Raw genomic sequence first — 24949 nt, forward strand, 5'->3', positions numbered from 1 at the left:
TGCATTAAAACTATGATAGTTCCATAAAGTAACAACTGTATACATCTTTGCTCAAACCTTTCTAATGAGAATTCAAATAGTCCAGAAGTCCGTCCAACAGATATGGACAGGAAAGACAAGGAGTCCTTAAGAAAGAAGTATGAAATAAGAAAGTTTATTAACTTGGAGATCCTGCATGTTCAGACATGTTCCATTCATCATCTTCAAAGCAGGTTCCTCCTGAGAACGAGCACTTCTCATTATGTTGTTTCATTCAGGCAACCAGGCCTTGCATTTCTTTGTTGCACTATTTGCATTTTGCATGCATGCCTGTCTTACCCACAGGTTGAGGAACTTTATTAAAATATTCCCAAACAGGGTCTGTCTTACAGCCTGGCAAGCCTGCAGCTCTGATAGGTTTTTCCTTGTGCAATACCATCATCTCACTAGATCTCAAATCAATAGAGAGCCTATACTTGGAAACTTATCCCTCAAGACTTCTGGAATCTTCTGCTCAAAATGTTTCTCTTTTGTTTCTACGCTCCTCCCTTCTTGCATTTATTTCCAGACTCCTCCTCCTTGCCCAGATCTACTCTGCCCCTAGCAATCCTCTATTCATTTAACTTCTTGAAACTTTGCACTTTTAGAGAGAGGGTAAGGGCTTGAGACAAACTTTCAGAGAGACAATAGGGCTGATGGGTGGGTAATCAGGTCTGTTGTCTCTCATCTCTGTATACTGCTGTGAACAAGGATGTTATCTCTGGAGACACAAATTCACAGTTTGAGAACTGAAACTAACCATCACAAGATGCTTAATAGGATGATCTAGACTGAGCCCCATCGGATAGGGTGGTTTTCTTTAATTTTTACAAATCTGTAGAGACGCCTCTAGAAACTCCATACATTTGGGCCCCTAATATAGGCCATGGTCTGTTGTGACCTATTTATAAAACTTTTCTAAAAAGGTTCCATGAATATATTGTCTCAGCATATAATTAGAAGTTATAATCTATATTCTGTGATGATATCTTTGAGTTTTACCATAGCTGAAATTAAAATTACCTTTATATAGATTTTTTTAAAAGCATCTTAACAAAAAAATTTTAAAAAACAAAATATTATTTAAATTGAAAATCTGATTTCTTTTATTTAAAAAAAAATCATTGATTTTTTTTTTTTATCCACCCTGCATAGAGCTTAGAAAGGGCACCCTGAGCCATTGAGTCCAGTCCTCAGTGAGTAGCACTTGTTCTTTTTTCACTTTACATTAAAACCAAACTACCAAGATGACAACTTAATTACTGAGTTTCTCACTAGATGCTGGGTGCGTATCTGTTTTAAGTGGTCTTCTGAGATGAGTTTTTAAGACTAATTGCTTCTCATTTAGAATGTCCATCGTCTTACACCAGTGGGGAGGAACTGTGCCGAAAACTGGAGGAGCTGCAGCAGTTTCTGAAACGGGAGCCAGAACATGAGGAGGAAGTGGATATCCTCAGCTTTACTGAGCCACTGAAAATAAATATTAAAAAGGAACAAGAAGAGAAACAAGAAGAGATGAAATTCTACTTGGCATCCTTGCCTGCATCAGAATTTGTGCAGGACACAGCAGAGAAGGTAGTGAAAAATGATTCATAAAGCTCATGAGTAATGCTGCTAAGCTAGTTATGACCTTCTGGGGATTTATTTAGTGCCTGTCCTTCATCTGGACTGAGCTACCTTACTAATTAAATCTGTAAATGGCTTCAGAAATTCACTCTCCTTCTGGCCCATGCCAATTGTGAATCACTGTGAGTGGGCCAAAGCTGGTAGTAAAGTGAAGTATACTTGAGTCAGTTTCTTTGTTGCTGCTTTGTAGGTTCTGCACAGCATCAGTAAATACCAGTCTTGTAAGTGAGAAGTGGCAGGGAGCACAGATGCTAAATCCCTGCTCCTCTATCAGGGAAAACCTAGGCTAGTCCGTTCCACCAGTGTAGCTCAGCAAATGTACACATTTATTACAGTGAAGTTACTGAGGATGTGGCAGTTTTCTTGCCTGTTTAGATTTCTCTCCTTTGTCCCAAGGGTGGGTAGATGAAGTAAAGGGATGGAGAGGTGTCCTCTCACAGCAGCAGAAAGGAGGGAGAAGAGCAAAAGACAGTCTTTCTCATGTGCTACTGAAGTGAGAAACGTGTTTTTCATGGGAGGAAACTGTAGGTAAAGGAGGGGTGTTTCCTCTTGATTGAGAAGAGAAAGAAGTGTATTTTTTCTCCAGAACCATGGTTAGATGGTATTGGAGGGGGAAGCTGAAATACAGCTTTGAAAGGGAATTGCTGCCTGAGTCAGAACTATTGGATACAGAGCCAGTCTTTTCAGCAAAGTCAGGAAGAACAAAGAAACAGTCAAGTGAATGTATGCTTAAATTTAGAAGGTGTGCATGGGCTTTCCTTCCAATTTATAAATGCCTCCCCAGCCCCCTATGCCAAGTCAAAATTCTACTTATTCCTGCAAATTCCTTCAGTTGCCATTTGATCTTTAACAAAAAATTATCCAATTATTGGTGGTTTTATTTGATACGATCTGTCAATCTGAGTTCATTTTTTCCTCTCTCGTTTTATAGATAGGGATTTCTTTTCAGCCTGTTGAGGTGCACAAGAACATTTATGCATCCGTTATAGAAGATATGATTTTAAAGGTAAATCATGATTTTACAATGAGTACAGTTCTGCAGCTGTTTTACCTAGCAGCATAGAATAAAGATGAAGAATCCAGGTCAACAGTTAAGATCACTCATCATTTTAGAAGACATGCTAAGTCAGGTGCTCAGCCTGTAGATGCGACTAGGAGTTATCTGTGTGCACAAGTACACATACATTTCATACTTTCAACTGTGGTCCGCTGACTTAGACACAGTACTGTGATTTCAAAACCCCTTATCACTAATCCTCAGAGATCAGATCTGATATTGAAAAGATTCCATGACCTTGAGCAAATCATTAAACATACCTCTGTCAGTTTTCCCTATATATGGAGGGATAGGAGTAGAAGGGACCTTAAAGGTCATGTAGTCCAGCCCCTGCTGAGTTGCACAATTTGCTGTGTTGTTAGTGTTTGAAAGGAACTTTCGAAGATTTTTGTTTCCTCCAAATGCTGCTATTTTTCAGGCTCAGTTGCCTCTTCTGCCAGTTTGCTGCACTCCTGAGACCTAGTGGTCATTTTTCCCCGTGTGTAATACTAACAACAGTCATTCCCAGTTTTGGGTACAACATTTTAACAACATAAAATTGGAGTTGCAGTATTTGAGGGTTCATCAAAATTATTTTAGCAGGCTTTTACTATAGTTCAGCCTGAAGGAATATTTGAAACACTTAGGGCTTTGTTACACATTAATTTTATGTGGCTTCTGGACCTCTTACCCCTGGATTGTTCACACTAACACCTGAAACTAGTTTTAAGCACACTTTAGGTGGTTTTAAGCACGCTTTAAGTTATGTCACTCCAGGGCAGGTTTATCTCTGATCTGTGTTACCCATTTCATGTTCCATTAATGTGTGGCCACTCCCCATAGACATGCTGCCCATGTTGCAGTCCTCTAGCATCCCAAGATGCATTGTCCTCTCCCCCTCCCTGTTCTGTGTGGACAAACTTTCCACCCTCTGAACTCTGCTGCCCAGGCGGCAGTCCTGGCACCAAGCCAATTCCCCCTCCTACACCGGGGTATGATTTTCCCACCCCAGGGTTGCAACCCTGTGCAAGCAGCCTGCAGAGCACATGCCAGCTAGCAAGCTGAAATTCTTCCTCTGCCTTCAGCTCAGCCATCTTCTCCAGCATGAGCCCAAGGATGCTCTCCCTGGACCAGCATCCCACATCTCAATCCCAAATCCTAATTTATTTAAACATGAGACCTTCTTCTTTAATTTACTTCCTCTTTATTTCTTTTTAAAAATTTTACTTCTTTTACTTTTTATTTTATCCTTCAGTGCCTGGCTGACTTAATTTCACCACCCTTCCCCAACCACCGTTTCCTTTCCACCTCCCATGTCATTACCCACCCCTATCCCATTAATTCTCCACCTCCCATCATCATGTTCCCACTGCCTTCCAACCCCTCTTTCACACACCCCCACCTAAAGCAGGGATAGAAGTCTGTCCTGTGTCACTAATCTTCTAGTGGTAATTCACAGCTATAGCTCCTAGTCTAGTCCCTGCTCACCAGCCCTCTCTAATGGCATGTCACAGCTCTGCAGGTTCGGGACAGTTCACAGCAGGTTTTTAGCCTTAATGTGCGACTGCTCCAAATGGACACTATCATTAACACTGATCAACATTTGAGCAGCTCAAAGTGTAACACGTAACAAGGCCCTTAAATAAAGTATGTAAACAGTTTTATTTTAAAAAAAAGTACTTTAAAAATCTGATCTTTAGGTCATTTATGACACTAAGTCAGATAACATAAAAAATTATGTTAATTGCTTTAGCCGGTTTTACTTGTCATGGCCTAATGCTGCCTTTTGTCACAGGCCACCGAACAGCTTGTGAATGATATCCTACGACAAGCTCTGGCTGTTGCTTACCAGACAGCTCCTCACAACAGGTCAGTGACTGAGTCCCCCTTTTCATCATTTTGTATCACTCATTAGCCCAATGGATTGAACTGCTTTAAGAACTTATTAGATTGTTGCAGGGCTCAAATTCTGTTATCAATTAATCCCAATCCAAGTAGTCTAATAATTAAACTAGCATGTAATGCTTTTGGCCATTGCAGGACATCTGTTGTTTTGTTTTTGTGTTTGTAATAATAGACTATTATTGTTAGCAATTTTTGCAAGAGTTACCAAATACATATCTGAACTCCATTGTCTATGTTTGGATGAAATCACACCTCTACTGAAGGCTGTCTGCCTTCTACTAGTGATTAGTACATTTTCCAACATGAAGTCACCAGTGGCTGAAACCATTTTATAATGACAGCTTTTAAACCATAGAAGTTGTTTGGTATTTTCAGCAGAGGCTCTGTGAACATTTACATCCTATCCTTTTGGTGACTGGGCTGGCCAGGGCTTGATTTTACTGAACATGCTACTCCTACACTTTCAGCCAGTGGGAAAGAGTTGATGAGAGGAGAGCATTTTATTTCACTTGGACCATGTGAACTTAAATGACGAGCAACAGAAACTACCTCCAGAGAAGTCCTTTCTGGTTCTTCGGATGTAGATGGAGTGCTATAATAATAGGACCTTACAGATTGGAGAGTAAAAATTGGAGAAGTGGCTGATGACGTCCAGTTGTCTCACCTTCAGGTTGTCACAGGGTGAAAAATCCATGTAAGAAGAAATGGTCCTGATTCACCTTTAGGTTTTCCTGACAGGAATGTATCCCATTCTCTATAAAGGTTGAGGTTGCATTCAAGAAAGGGATGCAGAAAGCAGTGACCTTGAGAGCAGCAAGGGGGACTGGAAAGGAAGACTATCAGAGAGGACCAGCCAAGCTCAGATGAGCAGATGTCTTAAGTGAAGGTGTCCAGATACAAGGGAAGAAGAAGTTAAGTCAGGGCAAATCCAGCAACAGCAAGTAACCCTCTTATTCTGAAAGGAGGTGCTCATGAAAGTAAAATATGTGAGGGGGCCCTAGGAGTAGAACACAACACAGGTGCTGTCTTATATGGGCAGCCCTCTTGAACTCCTGAGGAAAGAGCCACAAAAGAGTTGCCAGAAATGCAGTGGTTTGCCAGAGGGATGGAAACATGAGAATGAGGAGAGTGCTATTAGCTCTCAAGTACAGGACCTGGGTTGGGATGATGAAACGGGGACAGTCCAAGGAACTGGAGATCTACATCCACACCTGCCTACTTATGGCTGAGTGATAATCAGTTATGTCCAGAAGCAGAACCTGAATTGGACTCTGAGAGGGGAAGACATCCTTTTTAGGAGACATGGGGAGAACTGGACTATCAGCTTTATCTGTGGTCCACAATAAAGTCTGCCCGTGAACTTCAGGGAAAAGTCCTATATTGCTATAATTAGATGCAGGTGAATGAACATGTGTGGCAGGCATGGTTACAGAGTGACTTGGGAGACCCTCCACCCTGATCAAAACTAGTTAATATATAAACAGCTTATCATTGGGTGACTATAACTGACAGCCCAAAGAGCATCAAACACAGAAGAGATTGTGACATGGGAATTAAGTAAATTTGCAGTAACCCTTTCTTTGCCCATAAATAATTTCCCCTGTTTTTGATTAGGTGCATTCAGAAGCATTATATCCTGATCCTCGTAGCGTTCTAACAGAACTTGGAATTAAAAGCAGGCGTGTTTAAACTGTGCAGGAGGATGACATAGTTAAACTATTGCTTGTTCCATAGAATCCCAAGAGCTGATTCTTCAGCACTTTGTTTTAATCTTCATGAGCTAATGCTCAAGGTGTATACCTCAGCTAGCCTGATAGCATCTGTTTTGTGCTATGACATTTTAATGCCTTTTTCTCTGCTGCTCTAACATTTGCTGTATTATCCTTTTTGGCTTTTTCTATCCATTAGGAAATTTATGGGCCTGGCACTTCAGCAGTGCCTGCTTTTTATGTCGTTTAATAATGTCTTTGATTTCATTCTCTGCAGGACTCCAAGAGAGATCACAGTGATGAATATTCACCAGGCCATCTGTAATATTCCCTTTCTTGATTTCCTTACAAACAAACACATGAAAATACTAACTGAGGAACAGTGAACGTTACTGGAGAAGATACTATAGAAAAGATGGATTTAAGACTGAACTTTTGGCAGCAAATTCTCTATTTCTGTAGATCACTGTTATATACATTTTATAGTGTTGGGCTACTAGATTGTTACCTCCAATTAAAGATGCACCTTAATGCAACAAATCAAGTTGTTGGATTTCAGCTTTGACTCAGTAAGTGTATGTTCAGTGGCTGAACACATATAGTCAGTGTGAATTAGGTTGCTAACTGTGAAAGACTTACTACCAAATTGACCTTGGACCTCTGACTGGATACATCATTGCAGAGGTTATGCATTTTTAGGATGAAAATAATTCTTTGTTACTTCTGTTCCCATTTGATTTAATCCACAGACAAATACAAGCATAACTGTTTTCTTCAAATTGGAGAACAGCTCAATTGCTTGTCGCTACATGCAAAGCCAAAGGCAATTTTTAAAGTTGGTTTGTTGAGTGCTGGTGGCAAACTTCACAGTTATACTTTGAACTGCAGAAACACGACTCCTGTCACACAGCAGAACGTGCTGTAGACAGCCACTTTAACATGGCACACAACGTCCTCCCTCATGAGGGAATGGCGAACCGGTCCATTCTCAGACCTCCCCACCATAGGAGGTTGGAGATGTGTCCAGGAGGAGTGACCAGAGGGAAATTTAGAGGAGACTGGCTGAGTATGTGACCTGCATGAAGAAGAAAGTGAAGTGACATGGATTCCCAGCTTGTTTCATGAGGCCAGCGCTTAGATTTTCTGTTCAGGATCCTTTGTTTGCATAGTAAATACTGATCCGTGCTTCTGGAAGATTCCTGTGTAGTGTATTACTGGAGCTGGAGAGTGTATTACTAAGTCCATCTTCCTGATGGTGCAAATTGTTGATGGGCTCAGACTGTGAGGAAACCATGGCCGTAACAATGCCTAGGTTCCAGCTGTGTGCACAAGCAAGATGCTCTATAAGATCAGGAAACCACAGATCCCTTTGTTTGTGGGAGCCTCTCTCGCACCTTGGCAGAAGGAAGCTTAACATCCAACTGGACGACTTACCTGTCTTTGCATTTTCCAACAGGAACACCTACAGCCCTCCAACTGCCACTTGGCTTAAGAAGGTTTAACTGGCAAATGATAACCCTTCCCGGTATCTCGGTCAGTACTGTAGCCTGACAGAGTTAAGACTAGTGGGGCCAAAAATTTGATTCTTCTTTAATCCTTATGGGACTTCCTAAGTCCATGTTGTTTTTGAGGTGGTACTGTCTAAAGGATTAAGTGTGGGCTGGACTGAGAGAGCGAGCCTTCCCAGGTCTGATCCCAGCCAGGTCATTGATTCACTGCGTAGCCTTGGACGAGTCATTCAGTTGTTCTGTGCCTCAAGTTCCCCATCATTAGAATCGGGGCTAGTGATACCTACCTCACAGGCGTGTGCTGGGGCCTTGCTAATGTTCCTGCAGTACTTTGAATACATAAAGCATTATCAAGAGATAAAAATGATCATTTGGGGAGCTGGCAGGGCATGGTAGTCTGTTACAAAATAAATAGTGCAGTGCTAGAAGGTTAACAGTGTTGATGCCAATAGCTCTACAGTTAATCAAAAGTGTACAGGCATTGGGGAGGAAGGATTCAGCTAAAAATGGGTCATTCCAGGCTTTCAAGGAGCTGTTACAAACCAAATAAAGATTAATTTAATTCTTTTCATAGCTGCGGAAGATGCCTGGCCCCACAGCCTTTGTCAGGCCAGATTCTGTTGCTCTTAGTGCAGCTTAGTATTTTGGCCTCTAGATAGGCCATTGAGAAAATCATGATTGGAGTACAGTACAACACAACTTGAATGAGAATGGCAGGATCTGGTCTTTAACTCTGAAAATGGGACTGTGGAGAGGGATCTGGACTGGACTGCATGAAAGGAGCCAAGGCCTGCATGCTGCGAGGCATTGTAAACTCAAGATCTCTTGCTTGTGCTGGTGAGTGCTCACAGGATCACTTGTGTTGTTGACAGCTCACAGTATGGCCCTTGCTTTAGCTTTTAGAACAATAATGGTTCTGGAGAAGCCCAGCTTTGGGGATTTTTGCTGGAACACAGTGAATAGCCAGTGCAGAGTGTGGAGTTAGTTGAGGGACTTCAGGCCCTCTCTTAGGTTGATGGTTTATCTGAAGTGTGCAGTGAAATGAAACACCACCTACACCTTTAGGATGCCTCTGTGCACTTCTTGTAGGTTAGGAGATAAACGTGTAGGCAGCAGATCTTAGGACAGGACAACAGCAACTGTGCAGCTGCAGTTTGCAAAGGGGCTTCTGTAGTGCAGAGACTGCCTGTGGATTTATTCCTAAGCAAACAGGCTTAAGAGAGTTATCCTAGGAGAGTAACAATCACCTATGAAACCTGCTAAGAAAACTATCCACAAAAACCAGAAGTGGGTCCCAGGAATGATACATTTATTTAGTTCTCCAAATTTAGGACATTTTTGCAAGTAGGTCTTTGAATTTTCATGGGTGATGGGAGAGAAATTTTTCCAAAAAAACCTCCACAAAACCAACAGAATCTCTTCCATAAGAATTGCATGGAAGCAAGTTAGTGTTGCGCATCTCCAAGTGGGAGGTTGTGAAAATTGATATATATCAAGACAAGTATGGAAGAAATTGGAATGTTACTTAAATATTCCCAAACAAGCACTCTGGCTTTTTTTTAAAAAGTCTTAATAAATCAAAGATCTCCTTACATACATTGTCAATATTTGTACTGTTGAGTGTTCAGATCCTCCATGTTATATGTATTATAATGTATAATTGTGTAATATACGTAAGTTTACAATAAATTCTTTTATTAGTTGTGATGGGATTGTCCCGGTCTCACTGAAATACACCTCTTCAGACCTTCCCGTTTTGCTCACTATTCCCCTGTGCACATGATGCATGCAGTGAAAAAATCCTTTGTCCCTAGACCAAAACAGAAAAATGTCTGTCTTGTTAGTTTTGTAGGAAATCTGATGGGTTTGGGTAGCTTTTGCTTGTGATGTTTTTCAAACATTTTTATGAAAGAAATTATTTTTTTCCTTTTGTTCTTTTCTTTTCTTGTTTTTTTTTTTAAAGGAGGAAAGAACTGCCAGGAGCTGAGAAAAACAGTTTAAGCTGCCCCCCAGCTATACCCATGCAAACAGCAGCAGATCCATTCACCCTCCAGAATGGGAGGAAATTTCAGTGAGAAAGGGAGGAAAAATGAAATTAGGTGACTTTTTTTTTTTCAGTTTCTTTGACAGTAACTAAGAATCCTCAGGGGAGAATGACGTCTGGGAGATGAAAGCCCTGTGTGGTGTCTCTGAACTCTGGAAGCTTGATTTTCATGTAGGCAGACAAGGTTCCTTGGGTAAATGTGATATCTTTTATTAGACTAACTAAATAGTTGGACAGATTGTTCTTTGAAAACTCTCAAGTACAAACACCCTTCTTTAGCATGTACACATACTGCTGTGGCCAGGTGAAGGGACTTGAAGCTGCTTCCTCACTTTCAGAGCAGCATGAGTGCATCTTCGAGAAGCAGGCACAAATGAGAATCAAGCCCTAGAAGATTAACATTCTGGCAGTTTTGTGTATTTGCTGATTTCACTTCCAGCAGTTAATGCATCACAAATAGAGGTGAGTAGCTGTGTTAGTTGAAAGTTGGGCAGAAGGCAGGGCAGGGTGGCACCTGTAGAAACTAACTTGTTCAGAGAGACATAAGCTTTCATTTGTCAGATGCTTCATCCCAGCATCTGATAATGTAGGCTGTAGCCTAGCAAAGCGCATGCCTTTCTGAACATGTTAGTCCAGTGATTCTTAATCAAGGTGGGTGCCATGGGGTGCTGCGCAATGCTAGCTCTATTAGGTGTCCAAACACCTGTATGTGATTCACAAGACCAAAACCAGAGGTTTTAAACAGGAATCCATATTGTCACAAACATTCTGTCCTGTTCTTGGCTTTTTGAGTTCTCTGCAACAGAAGAATGGCTCTGGTATTTTTCAATAGTCAAAACAAAAAAGGCTGCCTGGAATCTGAATAGGTTGAGAATTAATGGGTTAGTCTATAACAGGGGTGGGCAATTATTAAGGCCTGTGGGCCACATAGGGAGTTTTGGGGAGCTGTCGTGGGCCAGGTCAGCACCTACCCTGCCCTTCCCCTCCGATAACAGCTCACTGAACTTCCCTGCACAGGATGGGGACATGGGTGGGCAGGGAGCTGGCGTGGACACAGGTGGGCTGTTGTGAGCACTGGTAGCAGCAGTGGTGGGGAGGAACCACAGGTCAGCCCCCAGCGCAGGGTCCAGGTCTGGCTTTTTCCTACCACTTGCTCATGAGGGCTAAAGTAGTCAGATCCTGAGCAGGCACTGCAGGGACCCTGCCCCACCCCTTGTGGGGCAGGTGGGGCCTAGGGTTGTGTGCTCAGCCTAGGGCTTAGGTCCTGCTTGTGTGGGCCCCAAGGGGGGGCTGGAGCTGCTGCCTGGCTTCAGCAGCAGCCCAGAGGCAGTGGCAGCTTCTTCCAGCTGCCCTGGCTACCAGTTACAGCCCCATGAAGATCCATCAGGACCCATGTACGCAGGGCCTGAGCCCTGGGCTGAGTATATGGCCCCTGGCCCTGGTCAGCTCCGCTCTGCATAGGGGGTGGGGGTTCCTGCAGCGCCTGCTGTGGACCCACCCATCCCAGCCAGGCTGACTGGTGGTGGTGGGGAAAAAGGGACCCAGAGCCTGTACTAGGGCTGCCCTGCAGCTTCTTCCCATTCCTGCCGCCTCCACCAGCACTTCTGGGCTTGCCCAGGCCCCTACACCTGGCAGGGCAGTGGGGAGGAGCCGCAGGACAGCTGTGGTGCAGGCTCTGGGTCCCAATTTTTCTACCTCTGTGGGCAGATCTGGAGGGAGCACTGCAGGGACCCCAACCCCCCATGCAGGCTGGGGCAGGGGCAAGGGCTTTGTATTCAGCCTGGGGCTTTGGCCCTACCCACATGGGTCCCAGCTGGTCTCTGTGGGCCTGGTGGCAGCAGCAGCCAGAAAGAGCTGCTGCTGCTGCTGGGAAATGGAGCTGCCCCAGCCCTGCTGTGTTCCCTGGGGGCGGTGGGTCAGACGCACCACGGGCCCAGAGGGACCCGCTGTGGGCCAGACAAAGTCCGTCCTGTGGGCTGTATTCTGCCCACCCCTGCTCTATAAGATGTCACCTAGCCCTGCCTTCTGCATCAGGAATAGTTTAACTATAATCTTCCCATGTGGGTGTTAGAACTTTACTCTGCTGATTGACACATTTGTAAATCTATGTACAAATTGGCTTTAATTCTAGTAATGGTTAGGAAATGTATTCCTGCAGAATCCTGGGCACATGTTCAGATTTATCATGATTTTCCCTTCTATACTAGCTATCCCTTTCAGCAAGGCAGGTCTTTCCCAAATGAGTGCCATCTGCCTGTCATTCTGTAGGATATGCACAGCTTGCTCTGGTTCTCGCTGGTGGGAGGGACCCAAAAATTATTGTACAGACTTCTAATTAACACTTTAACAGAAAGCCCTTAAAATACCTAAGATTTCACTCAGTGTATGAGTTGGCCAGCCCTTGGAAATAAAGTCCTTTGTATGCAGAAGAGATGCAACAAGTCCTTAGCAGTGTTCTTACCCTGGGAGTGCCTGCATGAGCTGTTATGTTGCCATAGTGACAAGCTACTGTGATGTAGCTCATTGCTACAGCAAGTGTTGGTGGGCATGAACCATGTCATTGACTACTACAGTAGGATTGGAAATGACCCATGCACCGCTGGATCTGTGCAGTAACCGCTGATTTGCTTTAGCAAGTACTAAATGACTGTGCAGTAATAACTGCACAGTCTGGGGCATGTGTAGATGCACCCAGCATGCTTTCCCAGCAGCCAGACTAGATGAATTAGGTTTGTTCAGTCCTTGCAATCTCTGCTGTGAAAACAAACAACTCTTGTTTTTGGTGGTGCAAACATTTCTCTGTATGAACTGCACTGATCCTGTCAACTTATTTGCCAATAGTGGTTTCTTTGGAGATCATTTGAACCAGTCACCCAGATGCAATAGGCTTTGTATCCAGTTACCATTTTCATGAGAAACTCATGCAACACAAACAGGAGAACTGTAATGAAACCTTTTCTACAAGGAACCCTTTTATGTCAAATGCCCTTAAAGTATCACTCCAGCTTGTCATTTCATGCAATTAGGTTACCATAGTTGAAACAAACTTTGACCAAGAACTTGCATCCAGACATGGAGCAATGCAGCTTCCCCAGCTGGATCAGTGAAGGTGTGGTTGCAGAGATCATCCATCTTCCTCAATTGGTGAGAAGCCAGGAAGATGTGAAACACCTGTGCTCTGTCTTGTGCCCTGCTGTAGGACACAGGTTATAATGGGTTTTCGATGGTAAAACCTGTGTTTAAAGGATGTTTCTGTGAGCATCCAATTTCCAACTCTTGAAATGATTCACAGTGAGCAAAATTGTTGACAGGCAAAAGCCACTTGCACCTGGAACTGGGGCCTATGGGTGCCAGAGCACAGCATTGGCTCCTTGGCCCCATCCCCAGCACTTTCTGTCACAAACTGCTTCCTCCTTGCTCTTTCTTATTCCTGTCCCGAAGTTTGAGCAATTTGCAGCAGCTCCTCCCTCATACACAGAATTGAGAAGGGTGTGAGTGCTGCCAGCCTGCACCTGTCTCTGCAATGATGTTACTACCAAGCACGTGTAAGGTAGGCTGCACTCTGGGAGACTGCAGGCTGCTGTCCTAATTATTGTTGCCTGTAAGACTGCCCTACCCCCAGGTTTGGCTTCGAATTGAGTGGAAACATGGCATGCACTGAGTGGGGCTGTGCAAATAGAAGGATTCTGTAAATGTCTGTGTGGCTACAAAACAGCACAGAATCAGTCCCTTCATCTTCTCCCTGAGCGAGTTTGCCATGGGGAACAGAAGCTTCTTTATCAGCATCCTTTTCTGGCTTCAGTCCTTTAAACCTGCCAGAGGCAAGCAGCTCCAGGGCTAAAGCACCTGCTTTGCAAGTGGTTGCATTTCCCCCTGCATTTGTGAGTGGTAAGTACCTGCTTGGGATTTCTCTGGTTCTTCCTGTTTCTCCTGAAAAAGTGGCATGTTCTCACCCATAGAAACTCACCTGGAGACTGCAGCCTGCTAACCCTCAAATTAGCACTTTGAAGTCTTGTGGGGCTCTGTGGGAAGGCCTGGTATTTCAGAGGTGCTGTGCAGGCTGTCTGCTTCAGCAGAATATTCAGGACAGGCTGTGGCATAGTCAGTGTCTTCATTTAAAGTTGCATTAACAAGGTGGTGTTGGAAGCTGTTACAAAGCTTTGTTCAGAATTCTGGTGACTGCTTAAACTTCTCATCTAGTGGCTTTTTCTCACAGTCTGAGTGAGATTTCAAAGTCTGTTGAAATAAAACCAAGCTTACTCTTGTTCAGATTACACTGTAGTTAACATACACCAGTCCCAGGAGTGGGTATGCTAAGAGAGGGCTAGATCTTGGGTGTGCCATCTTGCTAGTGAAGGCTGCGAATCAGTTCTGTTCCCCTGTATTCAGCTGCAATCTGAACTTCAAGATGGTTAAAGTAAACGTGCTGACTTAAAGCAGCTTCCTGAGCCTGTTGTCTTTCCGGAAAAGAAACTAAGCATAAGAAAGTTGACACACATGGTTGCAGAGTTAAAATGAGTCGAATAATGTAGAAACTGAGTTTGTATATGTGGCTTTTGACCTCATCTGCATATGTGGCATTTTTGAGTTGTATTAGATGTATGCGGCAAAATAATATATGTGGACACTGTAGAGTTTAACTATCTATATCTCTGGCTTTATAACTGGGTACCATTAACGTTGTATTAACCATGCTAATTTTCAAGGGAATCAAAACTCACTGGCATAATAATAATCTCTGATTATTCTCAGGGTTCTCACTCCTGCCCTATGAGTGTTTCTGGTGTTTATTCAGCAATAAGGATGATGGAGTCTGAAAGATCTAAAGCTACACAGTTACGCTAACACATTACCTAAGCATCCCTGAAGAGTCAGAACTATAATGAGGTTCAGGTTTTTTAAATTCTTATTAGGAGGACATGATCAAATTTTGGTTGTCTGTAGTTAGAAAAATAGCAAATATTTATATGTGAAAGGTAATTACATACATGTCAACTCATGTTGAAATTTATAACTCTATTTGCTTTTTTTAGTGGTGGGTTACTTTTATGATTTTTTTTTTTCCTGTTGAAGGTGTAGGTTGATTTCTCTCCCCCACCAGGACTTTTGAGGTGTTCTAGTCTGGGTGCAGGATTTTGTAAAAATAATAATTCCGATTTTGATAGGCTGCAGATATATAATGAAGAAAACATCTCTCATTTAGTCCAGTCTTCAGTGTCTTAAGTTAGATCAGTTCTGCTCTATGTGCGCTCTTTGTTTCAGAGTGGTTGAGGACATGAGCGTACTCCATCCGTAGGAATGGTCACTCAATAATGAGTATAAATATGGATGATGTTATAAACATTTTTGCTAAAAGCAGCTGTATAAGGCTTGTTTTTTATAACAAAATAAAATGTGGAGAAAAAACCAGTAGCCAAAATACACTTTAATAAATTAGCTTCCAGTCTGATAAAATACAAGCTTAATGTATTACCATTTTGTTTACAATTTTTTTTCTACAAATATAGTTGGTTAAGAAGAAAAAACTGAATAAGCAGTATGTTTTTTGCTGTTCAGTAAAATCCAAAGTTGAAATGAATTGAAACTGTTAAAACAGAACTGTTAAAAACTTTATAAATGCATTAATCCAGGCAGACTAACTGGTTTGGTTTTGTTTTTCTTAGAAACAGTTAACATGCAAAATATTTAGTGCAGTTTAAATACTGTAATGTTTCCTGAAAAATGAGTCTTCCCAAAAAAGTTTTTTTGGCAAGTATTGATACTGGATTCTTGGCAGAAGGGAAGGGAGGCAACACAAAGTATGAAGAATGCGAGAACTTCAGTCCTTCATTGCAGCAAGACCCACATTCATCAGTGTATTATCTTTACTGGGTTGAAACCAGTTTTAGTGCTTTTTACAGCTTTAGTGGAAGCAGCTCCACCAAATCCTCACATAACACAAAAGAGAACACACCCTTGCAGACAAATTTCAAATGCTGTCCACAAGCTCCCAATTCAGGAGTTGCTCTTGAAGGGTTTCTTAGCAATGGAAGTGTATTTGTACAGTTCAAAGGTTCATTAAACCAGTCTGAGTTGAAAATGTTGAGAGAAAATTATTTTTATCAGTCAGTTTATTACAGATGAAGGACTATCTAATAACTGTTCAACTTAGAGGATAGCAGTTCCTTTCACTCTATGGGCAGATTTCAAACACAAATAGGGTTTTTTCTTTTTGACTTATACAATGCAGAAAAATGTTTAAATAAGTATTAAGCTAATTTATACTACATAAATCCTTTGCGATAGGTTTAGATTTTTTATCTGATCTGGATGGAAACTCATTGCTAAGAAATGGTTCTGTAAAATACACATGGTAAAAATAAATCCACACTATCTAAAAAACCCAAACTGCTGGAATAATGGAATTTAAAGTGTACCATCTTTAAAATGAAGTTACAAAGATGTAGAATGTAATCCATAAAACAGAGTTTCTACGTAACATTTGCCTTCTGGTTATTTTAGCATGAGCATTACCAATATACAGGCAATAATTCAGGAGTTTCAAGGCAATATATTTTCCACCTTGCATATACAAAGAGTTAACATTTAATAAAAGTCTGCACACATCCTTTTTATTAAAGGTTCATAAATATTCAGTGAACAAAATCTATTTACAATATTTACATATACTTTACATGCAACTAGAATATGTGATTTGTACTAGAGTCTGGCCCATATATTTACAGCACCAAGGCTGTGTTATCAACTCAGAACCATGTCTGGATGCCTCCTCTTCCAGACCTCTTTCTTAAAGTCATGTTATTCTTTAGGAATTCAACACTCTACGTCTGGTGGTTTTTAAATTTCTGCAATAGTTAATCCTAAATCCTCAGTGACCTATTTCAAGGATCTATTGATTTAAAAAAGAAACCCCTTTTAAATGCATCCCTAAAATCAAAGCCAACCACTGATGTTGTTGTTGGGGTTTTTTTTGTTTTGGTATAATAATTTACTGTACATATGTGAGACCTGCAGAGTGGGGGGTGGAGTTCGACAAGCAATCATACTCTTTCATTGACCTACTTTCGAGGTGACCATTAAATAAGACCTTTTTTTGGTTTTAATAGTGATTCTCACTTGTGATTTCCCCCTTGCCCCCTCCATTGCAGTTAAGCACAGGGACATTACCTGCAATACCATCTTTGCTGCCCAAAGTCAATCTCCTAATGTGATGCCAGCTGGCTTAGTAATAAGTTTGTTTCCATGAAAACTAGGTCACTCCTTGCAGTATGTTTTGCCAACTGCAAATCAAGTGCTTTGCAATTTGTGTGTTCACAGGAATTGTGTATATACCATTAATTGCTGTAGATGCTTTTGATAATATTGGCTCTTTGATCTTAGCTCTCTTCATGAAAGGTGCATAGCAGTACGTTTTAACTAGCAGCCTGTGTCTGAGCTGACTGAATGCAAAGTGGGTCCAAGTTCACACATTGAGAATACGAGATGGTGCTTGGAAAACTGCAGAAGGGTTGGGGGAAAACTTGGTCTTTGCTTCAGGAATCTAGAAGAGGAAAACATTTGTTAGTTTAACTTTTTTATCTTGCGGTTAGGGGTGCACCAATATACACTGGCTGGCTATTGGATTGGCACCAGTCAAAAGAGAAATTACATTATCGGCAATGGGCTTTTTTTGGTCATTGTAGCTGATAAGTACGGCAGGATGCCCAAAGCATCCTCCCTGGTGAGCCTAGTCTGGTCCCCTCACCCTGCCATTGGCCCAAGCCCACAGCAGGCTACAAGGTCCCTGCAAACAGCAGGAGTGGGAGAGGGCACAGGGGAGTGGTCACAAGGCACTGCCCTTGGCAACAAAGGGACTGTTACTGGCTCCTGCTGCCACCGTGGCATCTCTGCATGTGCAGGGGCCTGAGCACTGGGGCTGCCATGGAGAAGTTGGGCTGCGCGCAAGTGGGGTAAGGTGGCGTGCAAGGAACTTTCCACTCTGCAAAGGCAGCTGGTGCCCAGCAAAAGCGGCTTCTGCTCAGCAGTCCCAAGAGCTCGGCAGCACTGGCAGGCCCTGCGCAGAGGCAGTGGCATGCTCTGGGTCCCTAAATGCACCCAATGCTGCTGTCCACAAAAGGATCTACCCTACCTGCCTGGGACAGCAGCACAGGCTGCACGGGGCTATGGGTAGCAGCCATGGAGGAGGGGGCAACATGCATGGGAATAAGGCAGTTGCCACGTCCCTCATCGAGGACTGGAGCAGGCAGGAAGTGTGTGTGTTTAAATGCAAAAGAAACAAACAAAAAGTTTATTTAGGTCAGTAGTTTAAAAAGCTTTGCACTATTACTAAATATCAGTTATGGGATCAGCATCAGATGATGTTTGGTTAATCATCGGCTATTGGTATCAGCCAAGAAAACCTTTTATTGATGCATCCCTACCAGCAGTAATACAGAATTCTAGCTATTCTTGGACTGACTGTGTCTCTGTTCCCTACTGTAAAATCAAACAGCAGAAAACTGTTGCACAGTAGTTTCCTGACAGAGTCAATAGATGTGGACAAGATTGCAGTAGCATAACTAAGGGGGACAGCGAGAGACACCGACTGGGGTGGAAGAAGGGGTACAAAAAAGGCAGCTGCCACATTGTCAGCCTGTGAGATAAGGTCATATTGGACACTTTCTACAACAGTAAGGCAGCTGTCCCCGAATAGCTGGCTAACGGTTTTCCTAGCCAGTGTGCACAGAGTGAACTGCTGACCCTTTCCCAGATCCAGGCTGATGTTTATATTATGCGGACTTAAAAGAAGGAGGTGCACTGAACTGCTGACTGATAAAAGTGAGAGGAGGTTAGAGGAGACATCTGTGGTGTGAACTCTAAACCACTTGGAGGTTGTCAGCTCCTCAAGAAACAACTTTAATGCTGTGCTTTACAGAGCAGCAAGTTGCCACACATGCAACAAACTGGCTACAAGCTGTCAGCAGCCAGTGTATGCTACTGACCATAATCCATGCCCTTTGTGATGCTGTAATTAGGCTGGCAGGAGTGTTTGCTTTTCAGAGCAGGAACTGGGAGTAAGGAGGGAGATGGCAGAGGTGGTGACTTGGCAACATCAGGCAAACTTACTTCTGCTGGAGTGAATGAAGCCAGAATTTCAACCAAAGCATAACCTGGTCATAGGCAAATACATGCACGTGTAGGACCCCTCAAAGGTCTCGCCTTTCTCTCTCCCCCTTCCTGTCATCTTCTCTATGTTAAGAGTCAAGCTAGAAATGCCTTTTCTTGTGTATCCTAACCACAACTCTATGCAGCATGCCCCAAGCATAGCTGGGAGTAAGTTCTGCCTGGTTCTAGATACTGCAGCAGTGCTGCCAGGGAAAGGAACAGGATCACAGGACACGGACACACACACGAATTAGCTATTGTTTGGGGGAGAACCTTTTCCCCCCACATTCTTCTGGAGAAGAATCTGAAATCTTGGATGTTTCTGCTTACCGAAACAGTCTCTGTGGAGATGTGTAGCTAGACTATCTAAATCCCAGTTGCAGTCTCTAGTAATGGAACTTCAAACTGAATTACAAATGTGCAGCAAAATTAAGGCTTGGGCTAAAGCAGGGGTGGGTATAATGCGGCCCGCCAGGCCCTTCTATCCGGCCTGTGAGGCCCCTAAAAAATTTAGAAAATAAATATTAATCTGCCTTGGGCTGCCTGTCATGTGGCCCTCGATGGCTTGCCGAAACTCACTAAATGGCCCTCTGCCCAAAATAATTGCCTGCCCCGGGCTAAAGGAAAATCTTGAATGCCTGGGTAGCACTGGATACCCCAGGGCTAAGTACAGACATTTGGGAGGTTAAATTGGGTTCAAAATGGCCACCTGATTAAAACTAAATTTGTCCTGGTGCCAACCTTACACTTAAAGACCTGGTCTCAGTGACCAGGAATCGGTGTAAACCTGTACAGCAGTTCCATGCATGCAAAATGGCCTAAAAATTGCAGAACCCATTTTAAGATGAGTCCGGATCTACGTTGTATCAGACTCATTTGATTTATGTCAGACCCGTGCGTTGAACTTCTGTCCCCTTCCCCTGCATAGCCCCAGGGCTGGGGACTGCTCTTCTCTTCCTGCTTCCCCTGCACTGGTCAGTTTTTTGCCCTCTGACTCCTTGCTCCCCATCCCCAGCCAGCACTCTCAACCCTATCCCACAAGCCACTCCAGGTGCAGCTGCTTTTACCAGAGCTGAACGGGGTGGGCGGGATAGGGATGTAGGTCTGCTGGAGGGCTGACCCCACCCCACAGGCAGGTCGCGCCTGCGCCCTCCTATCTCTCACAAGTCATGCCTGCTCTCCCACCCCACCTCCAGGTCACACTCCTCCTCCATCCCCCCAGCAGACCCCCCTATCCCCTCCAGCCTGCTGGACCCCAGGCCCCCAGTTAGCCCCTCCATCCTGACTTGCCTGATATCAGGCAGCCATTTTGAATCAATTTAACTTCCCCACATGTGTGTACTTATCCCAAAAAGTATCTTGATTGGGTTCTCAGTTTCTAAGCATTCTTGCTAAGCTATTGCTTTTCTCACAAATCAAGCTGCTTTGTTAAATAAGGTGGGCCTCTGTACCATGCTTCTTTTTGAGATGGGGGCCTACTCAGCCTGAAGAGCTTCAGGAGTTAAATGTCCTTAGCAGCTGCCAGTTTCTCACCAGGAGTGTGTTTCAGATTTCCTCTTTCCTTAGTTCAAGAATTAGGATCAGCGCTATTGTAAGCTGTCAGGTCTGTAGCTGCTTTTTTACATAACATCCCATGTGCCGGGAGAAAACATAACAAATGTTATGTTCTTACATATTTCATTGCTGTATCTTGGACAGCCTTATGTAGCACTCTGCAAATGTAAAGCACAGTTTGCAACCAAAGCGACTACATTCCAGGTTTTTTCTATCTCTCAATTTTAAAATCCTGCTATCCCCATCCACCTCTTCTCCTTGTACAAAAGTCTCTTACCTCCAATTCAACAGTTTCTAACTACTGCTTTGCTTTGCACGTAGAAGAAGTTGTCACCCACAGATGAGTTAACATTCAAACATACCCTGAATTTTAAACTTGGTCACAGCAGCTGTGACCACTACAAAAAGTACATTATAGGACTCAGTGTTTTTATGACTTGGAGTTTGGTTACTGCATTTGTCAGCCATGTCTTCGTCTTGCTTCCTTCAATGTCTCAACCAGGTGAGAGGAAGGGAAGAAAGAGCATTACAGAAATCATCTTGCATCCTCCACCTTGTTTTAAGGTATTCTGGTATCAGGATGAAGGTGGACTCAACAGAACAGAAATAGCATATTTACTCGAATCTAAAGCACAACTTCCCCCCTGAATCGGCATGGCAGGGAAAGGCCCTTGTCTTAGATTCACCAACAAAATTGCAGGGCCAGGGGAAGGAGGGGGTTGAGGCATGTGGCTGCTGCAGCTCTGACTCTGGCCCTGACCTCAGGTTGGGGGGCCAGTTAGACCCACAGCAGCTGCATGTCCCCCTCCCCACTCCACCTGCCCTCTGCAGCAGATGCCCCTCCCTCTGCATCTTTCCCCACTTTACTGTTGAGCACAGCTTGGCTCCAGCTCAGGCTGGATTTCCTCCCAGGCACAGAGCACATAGAAACTCTGTCCTCTGCCAAGCCAGTCAGAAGCGCCAACACTGCTGCATGGCCTGGCAAAGGCTGTGCTCTAGAGCAGGAACGAAGCCAAATAGCATCTGACAGTAAGGGAGAGTGCAAGGAGAAGATGCAGAGGGTGTGGGGAGCTGGGGGAAGGGGGTGCAGAAAAGCTACAGGGGAAAGAAGGGGGCTATGTGACCCCCCTCAGCCACTGTTTTTCCTGCTGTAGCAGTGTGGGAGGTGGAAGACTTAATTCAAGACAACACTCCAATACTTAGATTCTGTACCTGGAAAGTTATAAGAAATGTATCAGTTTTCCACACAGAGAATCTTATTATTGGTGGGGTCATCTTAAATTCAGGATAGTCTTAGATTTGAGTAAATGCGGTAAGCCCTGCCTCACTCTTTTGGACAGGGCAGGGACTTTTTATTAAGCTGAGAAAGTTACTTCTGTTTCTGACATCTGTGAATAGGGGTTACCAGCCTTCACACTGTCATTTTCATGAGTGTTACCTAGTTCTTACTATTTTGGTGTACTACAGAAACCAGGTGAAATATTTCCCACAGCCTTCAAAGCAAGGGTTGGAGGGGACCTTGACTTGAAAATAGGTTTGCCCCTGGAAAAGGCAAGTCTCTCTTGCTTGTTAGGTTGTGCCCGACTGCTGTTTGAGTTTGTGCAGTTTGTGGTCAACTTCAGACCTGGTTTTGAAGTACTGTAGCCTTGAGGGTTTTAATGCCTTCTGGCACTGTAGACATTGCTGAGCAAGGTCACTTGTAATCCGTTCTGAGACGCTGCTGGCCTTGAACTGGGGAAAATGACTGAACACAGCAAGAATTTCTGCCTGTTGGTTTTCCAGGATTCCTTAATAGTGCTTTGTCAGCAAGGAGATTTGTGCTTATCTGTCATGAACAAGTGTCTCTCACTGGAAGAAAAGCCCAGGGAATGTATTTTGGGAGGTTACTAATCAACTGTGGGTTTTCATAACCGTATAAGGGTCAGTCCCAATTACTGTAGTTGTTCAGCCCTCTTCTCTGTGTCAGTAGCTTGATATTGAAGTCTTTCTGCCCAGTTGCAATTGGGGGTTGGTGGTGCACAACTAATGTTAAGGTTGAGATTTTAAATCTGCAAATTGGTAAACTCAGCATTAGGCAGTTTGGCAGCAAACCTAACCTGACAGATAATATAAGCAGCATAATTTGATACCCCCCACCCCCATACACACACAGATGCACAAGGGATATTAAGTTTAGCATATCCAGTAACATAAAACTAAGCACTGTGTATTTTAAAGTTTTTGAGTCAGTATTATCATGAAAACTGTGATCTTTCTTTATAATTTGTTTTCTGAAAAACAGGTGGTGACTAATGACCCAATGCTGAATGAGGAGAGGGCACTTGTTGAGTTCAAGGCTTGGTTCCTACCCAGACTACATCGTAACAGGCTCTGAATTTTTTGGGGGGTTTGTAAACAAGTATAATTACCTTAAAATCTGCCCTGTAGCTTGTCTCTTGCAGAAAGTGATCTTCTGGAATGACGAAGCTTTGCTTTGTCTTTATAGGCTTTGATGGTTTTGCTCCAGTCCATGGACGGTATTCCTGCCTGAAATGAGTTTATGAAAACAGAACACTGAATTAATATAGCAGACGTACAGTATGCTTCTCCACTTGGGGTGAGAGCAGATCCCAAATCAAACAGCAGGCATGGATTTTGCAAACAGGTTTGGTTGAATTGCAGCATCAAATAAAGCTAGAGCCTAAGACCTTTTGTAATCTGAATCTCTCCATTAGAAAACTGGTGCCTGTGGAAAGGCACAGAGAACCCTGACCTGAGCAGCTGTGATAACAGTTCTTCCCAGCTGCTTGCAGGCTTCAACGTGAATAAAAAGTTTTGTTCTATTAAGTTCCACCCACATCAGCAATTTCTAATTTGAGCCCCTTGTTTCTAGACTCCAGCCTAGAGTCCCTTGGTTCTAGACTGGACCTTATTCAGGGACTACATGTGTTTCTATATTTGATTTTAGCCCTCAGAGAGCAGCAGCCTCTGCCAGTGTGCACTGTTCCGTGTATTTATGTGACAGGCTTGTGCTGACTTTTTGACCTACTATGGACTCCCAGCTGGCAGACTCATCTGCTGATACCTTCATTTAGTTAAGGGACAGGTGATTCAGGCTTGGATAACAGAAAAGCTGAAGAGAAGAACAAAATGGTGTTTTGGGCATGCCTGTTACTCCAGGTGCATGGTGTCTTGTTAGTGGCCTCCACTCCCACCTTAACAGATTGAATGCTGTTGAAATATGGACCTCCATTATGAGAAAGCAGAAATGGCTCTGACAGTGTCTGGTATATTCAGTATGTCGGCTCATTTCTGCAATCTGTCTTTTGTCCTGGCTGGACTCGACTATTTCTTGGTTAACTAAGCCATTCTAGAGGCCCAGAGTGCCTGCTTGTATGCCCATTGAGGACGGGGTTGTGTGGGGTATCCCTAACGCAAGGTATTTGTGTGCATGCTGAGTGTTCCCAGAGGGAATTAGTGCAGAGTAGCTAGTGCACTACAAATTCCCATTCCTGCTTAATGTGCCTGAACCTCCTGTGTAGACAAGCCTAAAGATTGCAGCTGAATATCTCGGGCTTTGCAAATGGTCGTGTCTTTTGATGGGGAGTGTGTAATCAATCCCAGCCACTACTATGCCCTGTGAATAATGAATTGTCCTTTTGGTAACAGTTGCAGTGTCCTATTAAAAAAAATAAAATAATCTCATTATAATGTATTAGCTAAGGCAGGGATTCTCAAACTTTGTGATACTGCGACCTCAAGTGCTAGATGGCGGCAGCAGGGGACGGGGAGTTTGCATGCAGCAGCCGTCACCACCATCCCCACTCTGCGCCACTTCCTTGCGCCACCGCACATATCCCCTGGGAAGTTTGTGGCTCCCTTTTAAGTTGCTCGTTACCCCCCTGGGGGGGGAAGTCATCACCCACCGTTTGAGAACCCCTGGGCTAAGGCATTGTCATAGATTGTATGGCCAGAAGGGATCTTGGAAGATCATTGGGTCCAGCCCCCTGCACCAAGCAGGAAAGATATCTGGTGACCCAGCAAGGTGACTGTCTGGTCTCTTGAAGATTTCCAAGGGTAGGTGATTGCACCACCTCTGGAGGGAGCTTATTCCACAGTCTGGACACCCTGACTGTGAAGATTTTTCCTAATGTTGAGCCTGAATCGATCTTCCAGGAGTTTGTGGCCATTACTCCTGGTTTTCCACTTGGGTGCTCCAGTGAACAGTTGCTCACCAAGCCCTTAATGTATTCCCGTAGCGTAGTGGTAAGCTGCTACCAGGTCCCCTCTCAGCCTTCTTTTCCTCAGGCCAAAGAGCCCCAGATCCCTTAGCCTTTCCTCATATGGCTTGCCTTTTAAAACTCAGATCATACGGGTGGCTCTTCTTTAGACTCTCTCAAGTTTGTCCACGTCCTTGTTGACGTGT

General features: G+C 43.6%; 1 protein-coding gene and 1 long non-coding RNA gene across 6 annotated transcripts in view; one reads left to right on the forward strand and one right to left on the reverse strand.

The window, feature by feature from the left end:
- The window catches only part of YEATS2 (YEATS domain containing 2), a 74704-nt gene extending 65195 nt beyond the window's left edge, over positions 1–9509 (forward strand). For all 5 annotated transcript variants that reach the window (XM_019542935.1, XM_019542936.1, XM_019542937.1 and 2 more), the window contains 4 exons: positions 1367–1593; positions 2576–2650; positions 4476–4549; positions 6572–9509. In XM_019542935.1, the coding sequence (XP_019398480.1) occupies positions 1367–1593; positions 2576–2650; positions 4476–4549; positions 6572–6680 (485 nt within the window). In that variant the 3' untranslated portion in view covers positions 6681–9509. The remainder of the gene's footprint in view (positions 1–1366; positions 1594–2575; positions 2651–4475; positions 4550–6571) is intronic.
- Positions 9510–15254: 5745 nt separating this feature from the next.
- Positions 15255–23240, reverse strand: LOC109315306. Its single transcript, XR_002102469.1, has 2 exons — positions 22953–23240; positions 15255–17386 (listed from the first exon to the last, which is right to left on the reverse strand). It is a non-coding gene; the product is annotated as an uncharacterized LOC109315306 (long non-coding RNA).
- Between the last annotated feature and the right edge of the window lie 1709 nt (positions 23241–24949).

The sequence above is a fragment of the Crocodylus porosus genome, unplaced genomic scaffold (genome assembly GCF_001723895.1).
Source record: "Crocodylus porosus isolate Cpor-Errol unplaced genomic scaffold, CroPor_comp1, whole genome shotgun sequence".
Classification (NCBI taxonomy): Eukaryota; Metazoa; Chordata; order Crocodylia; family Crocodylidae; genus Crocodylus; species Crocodylus porosus.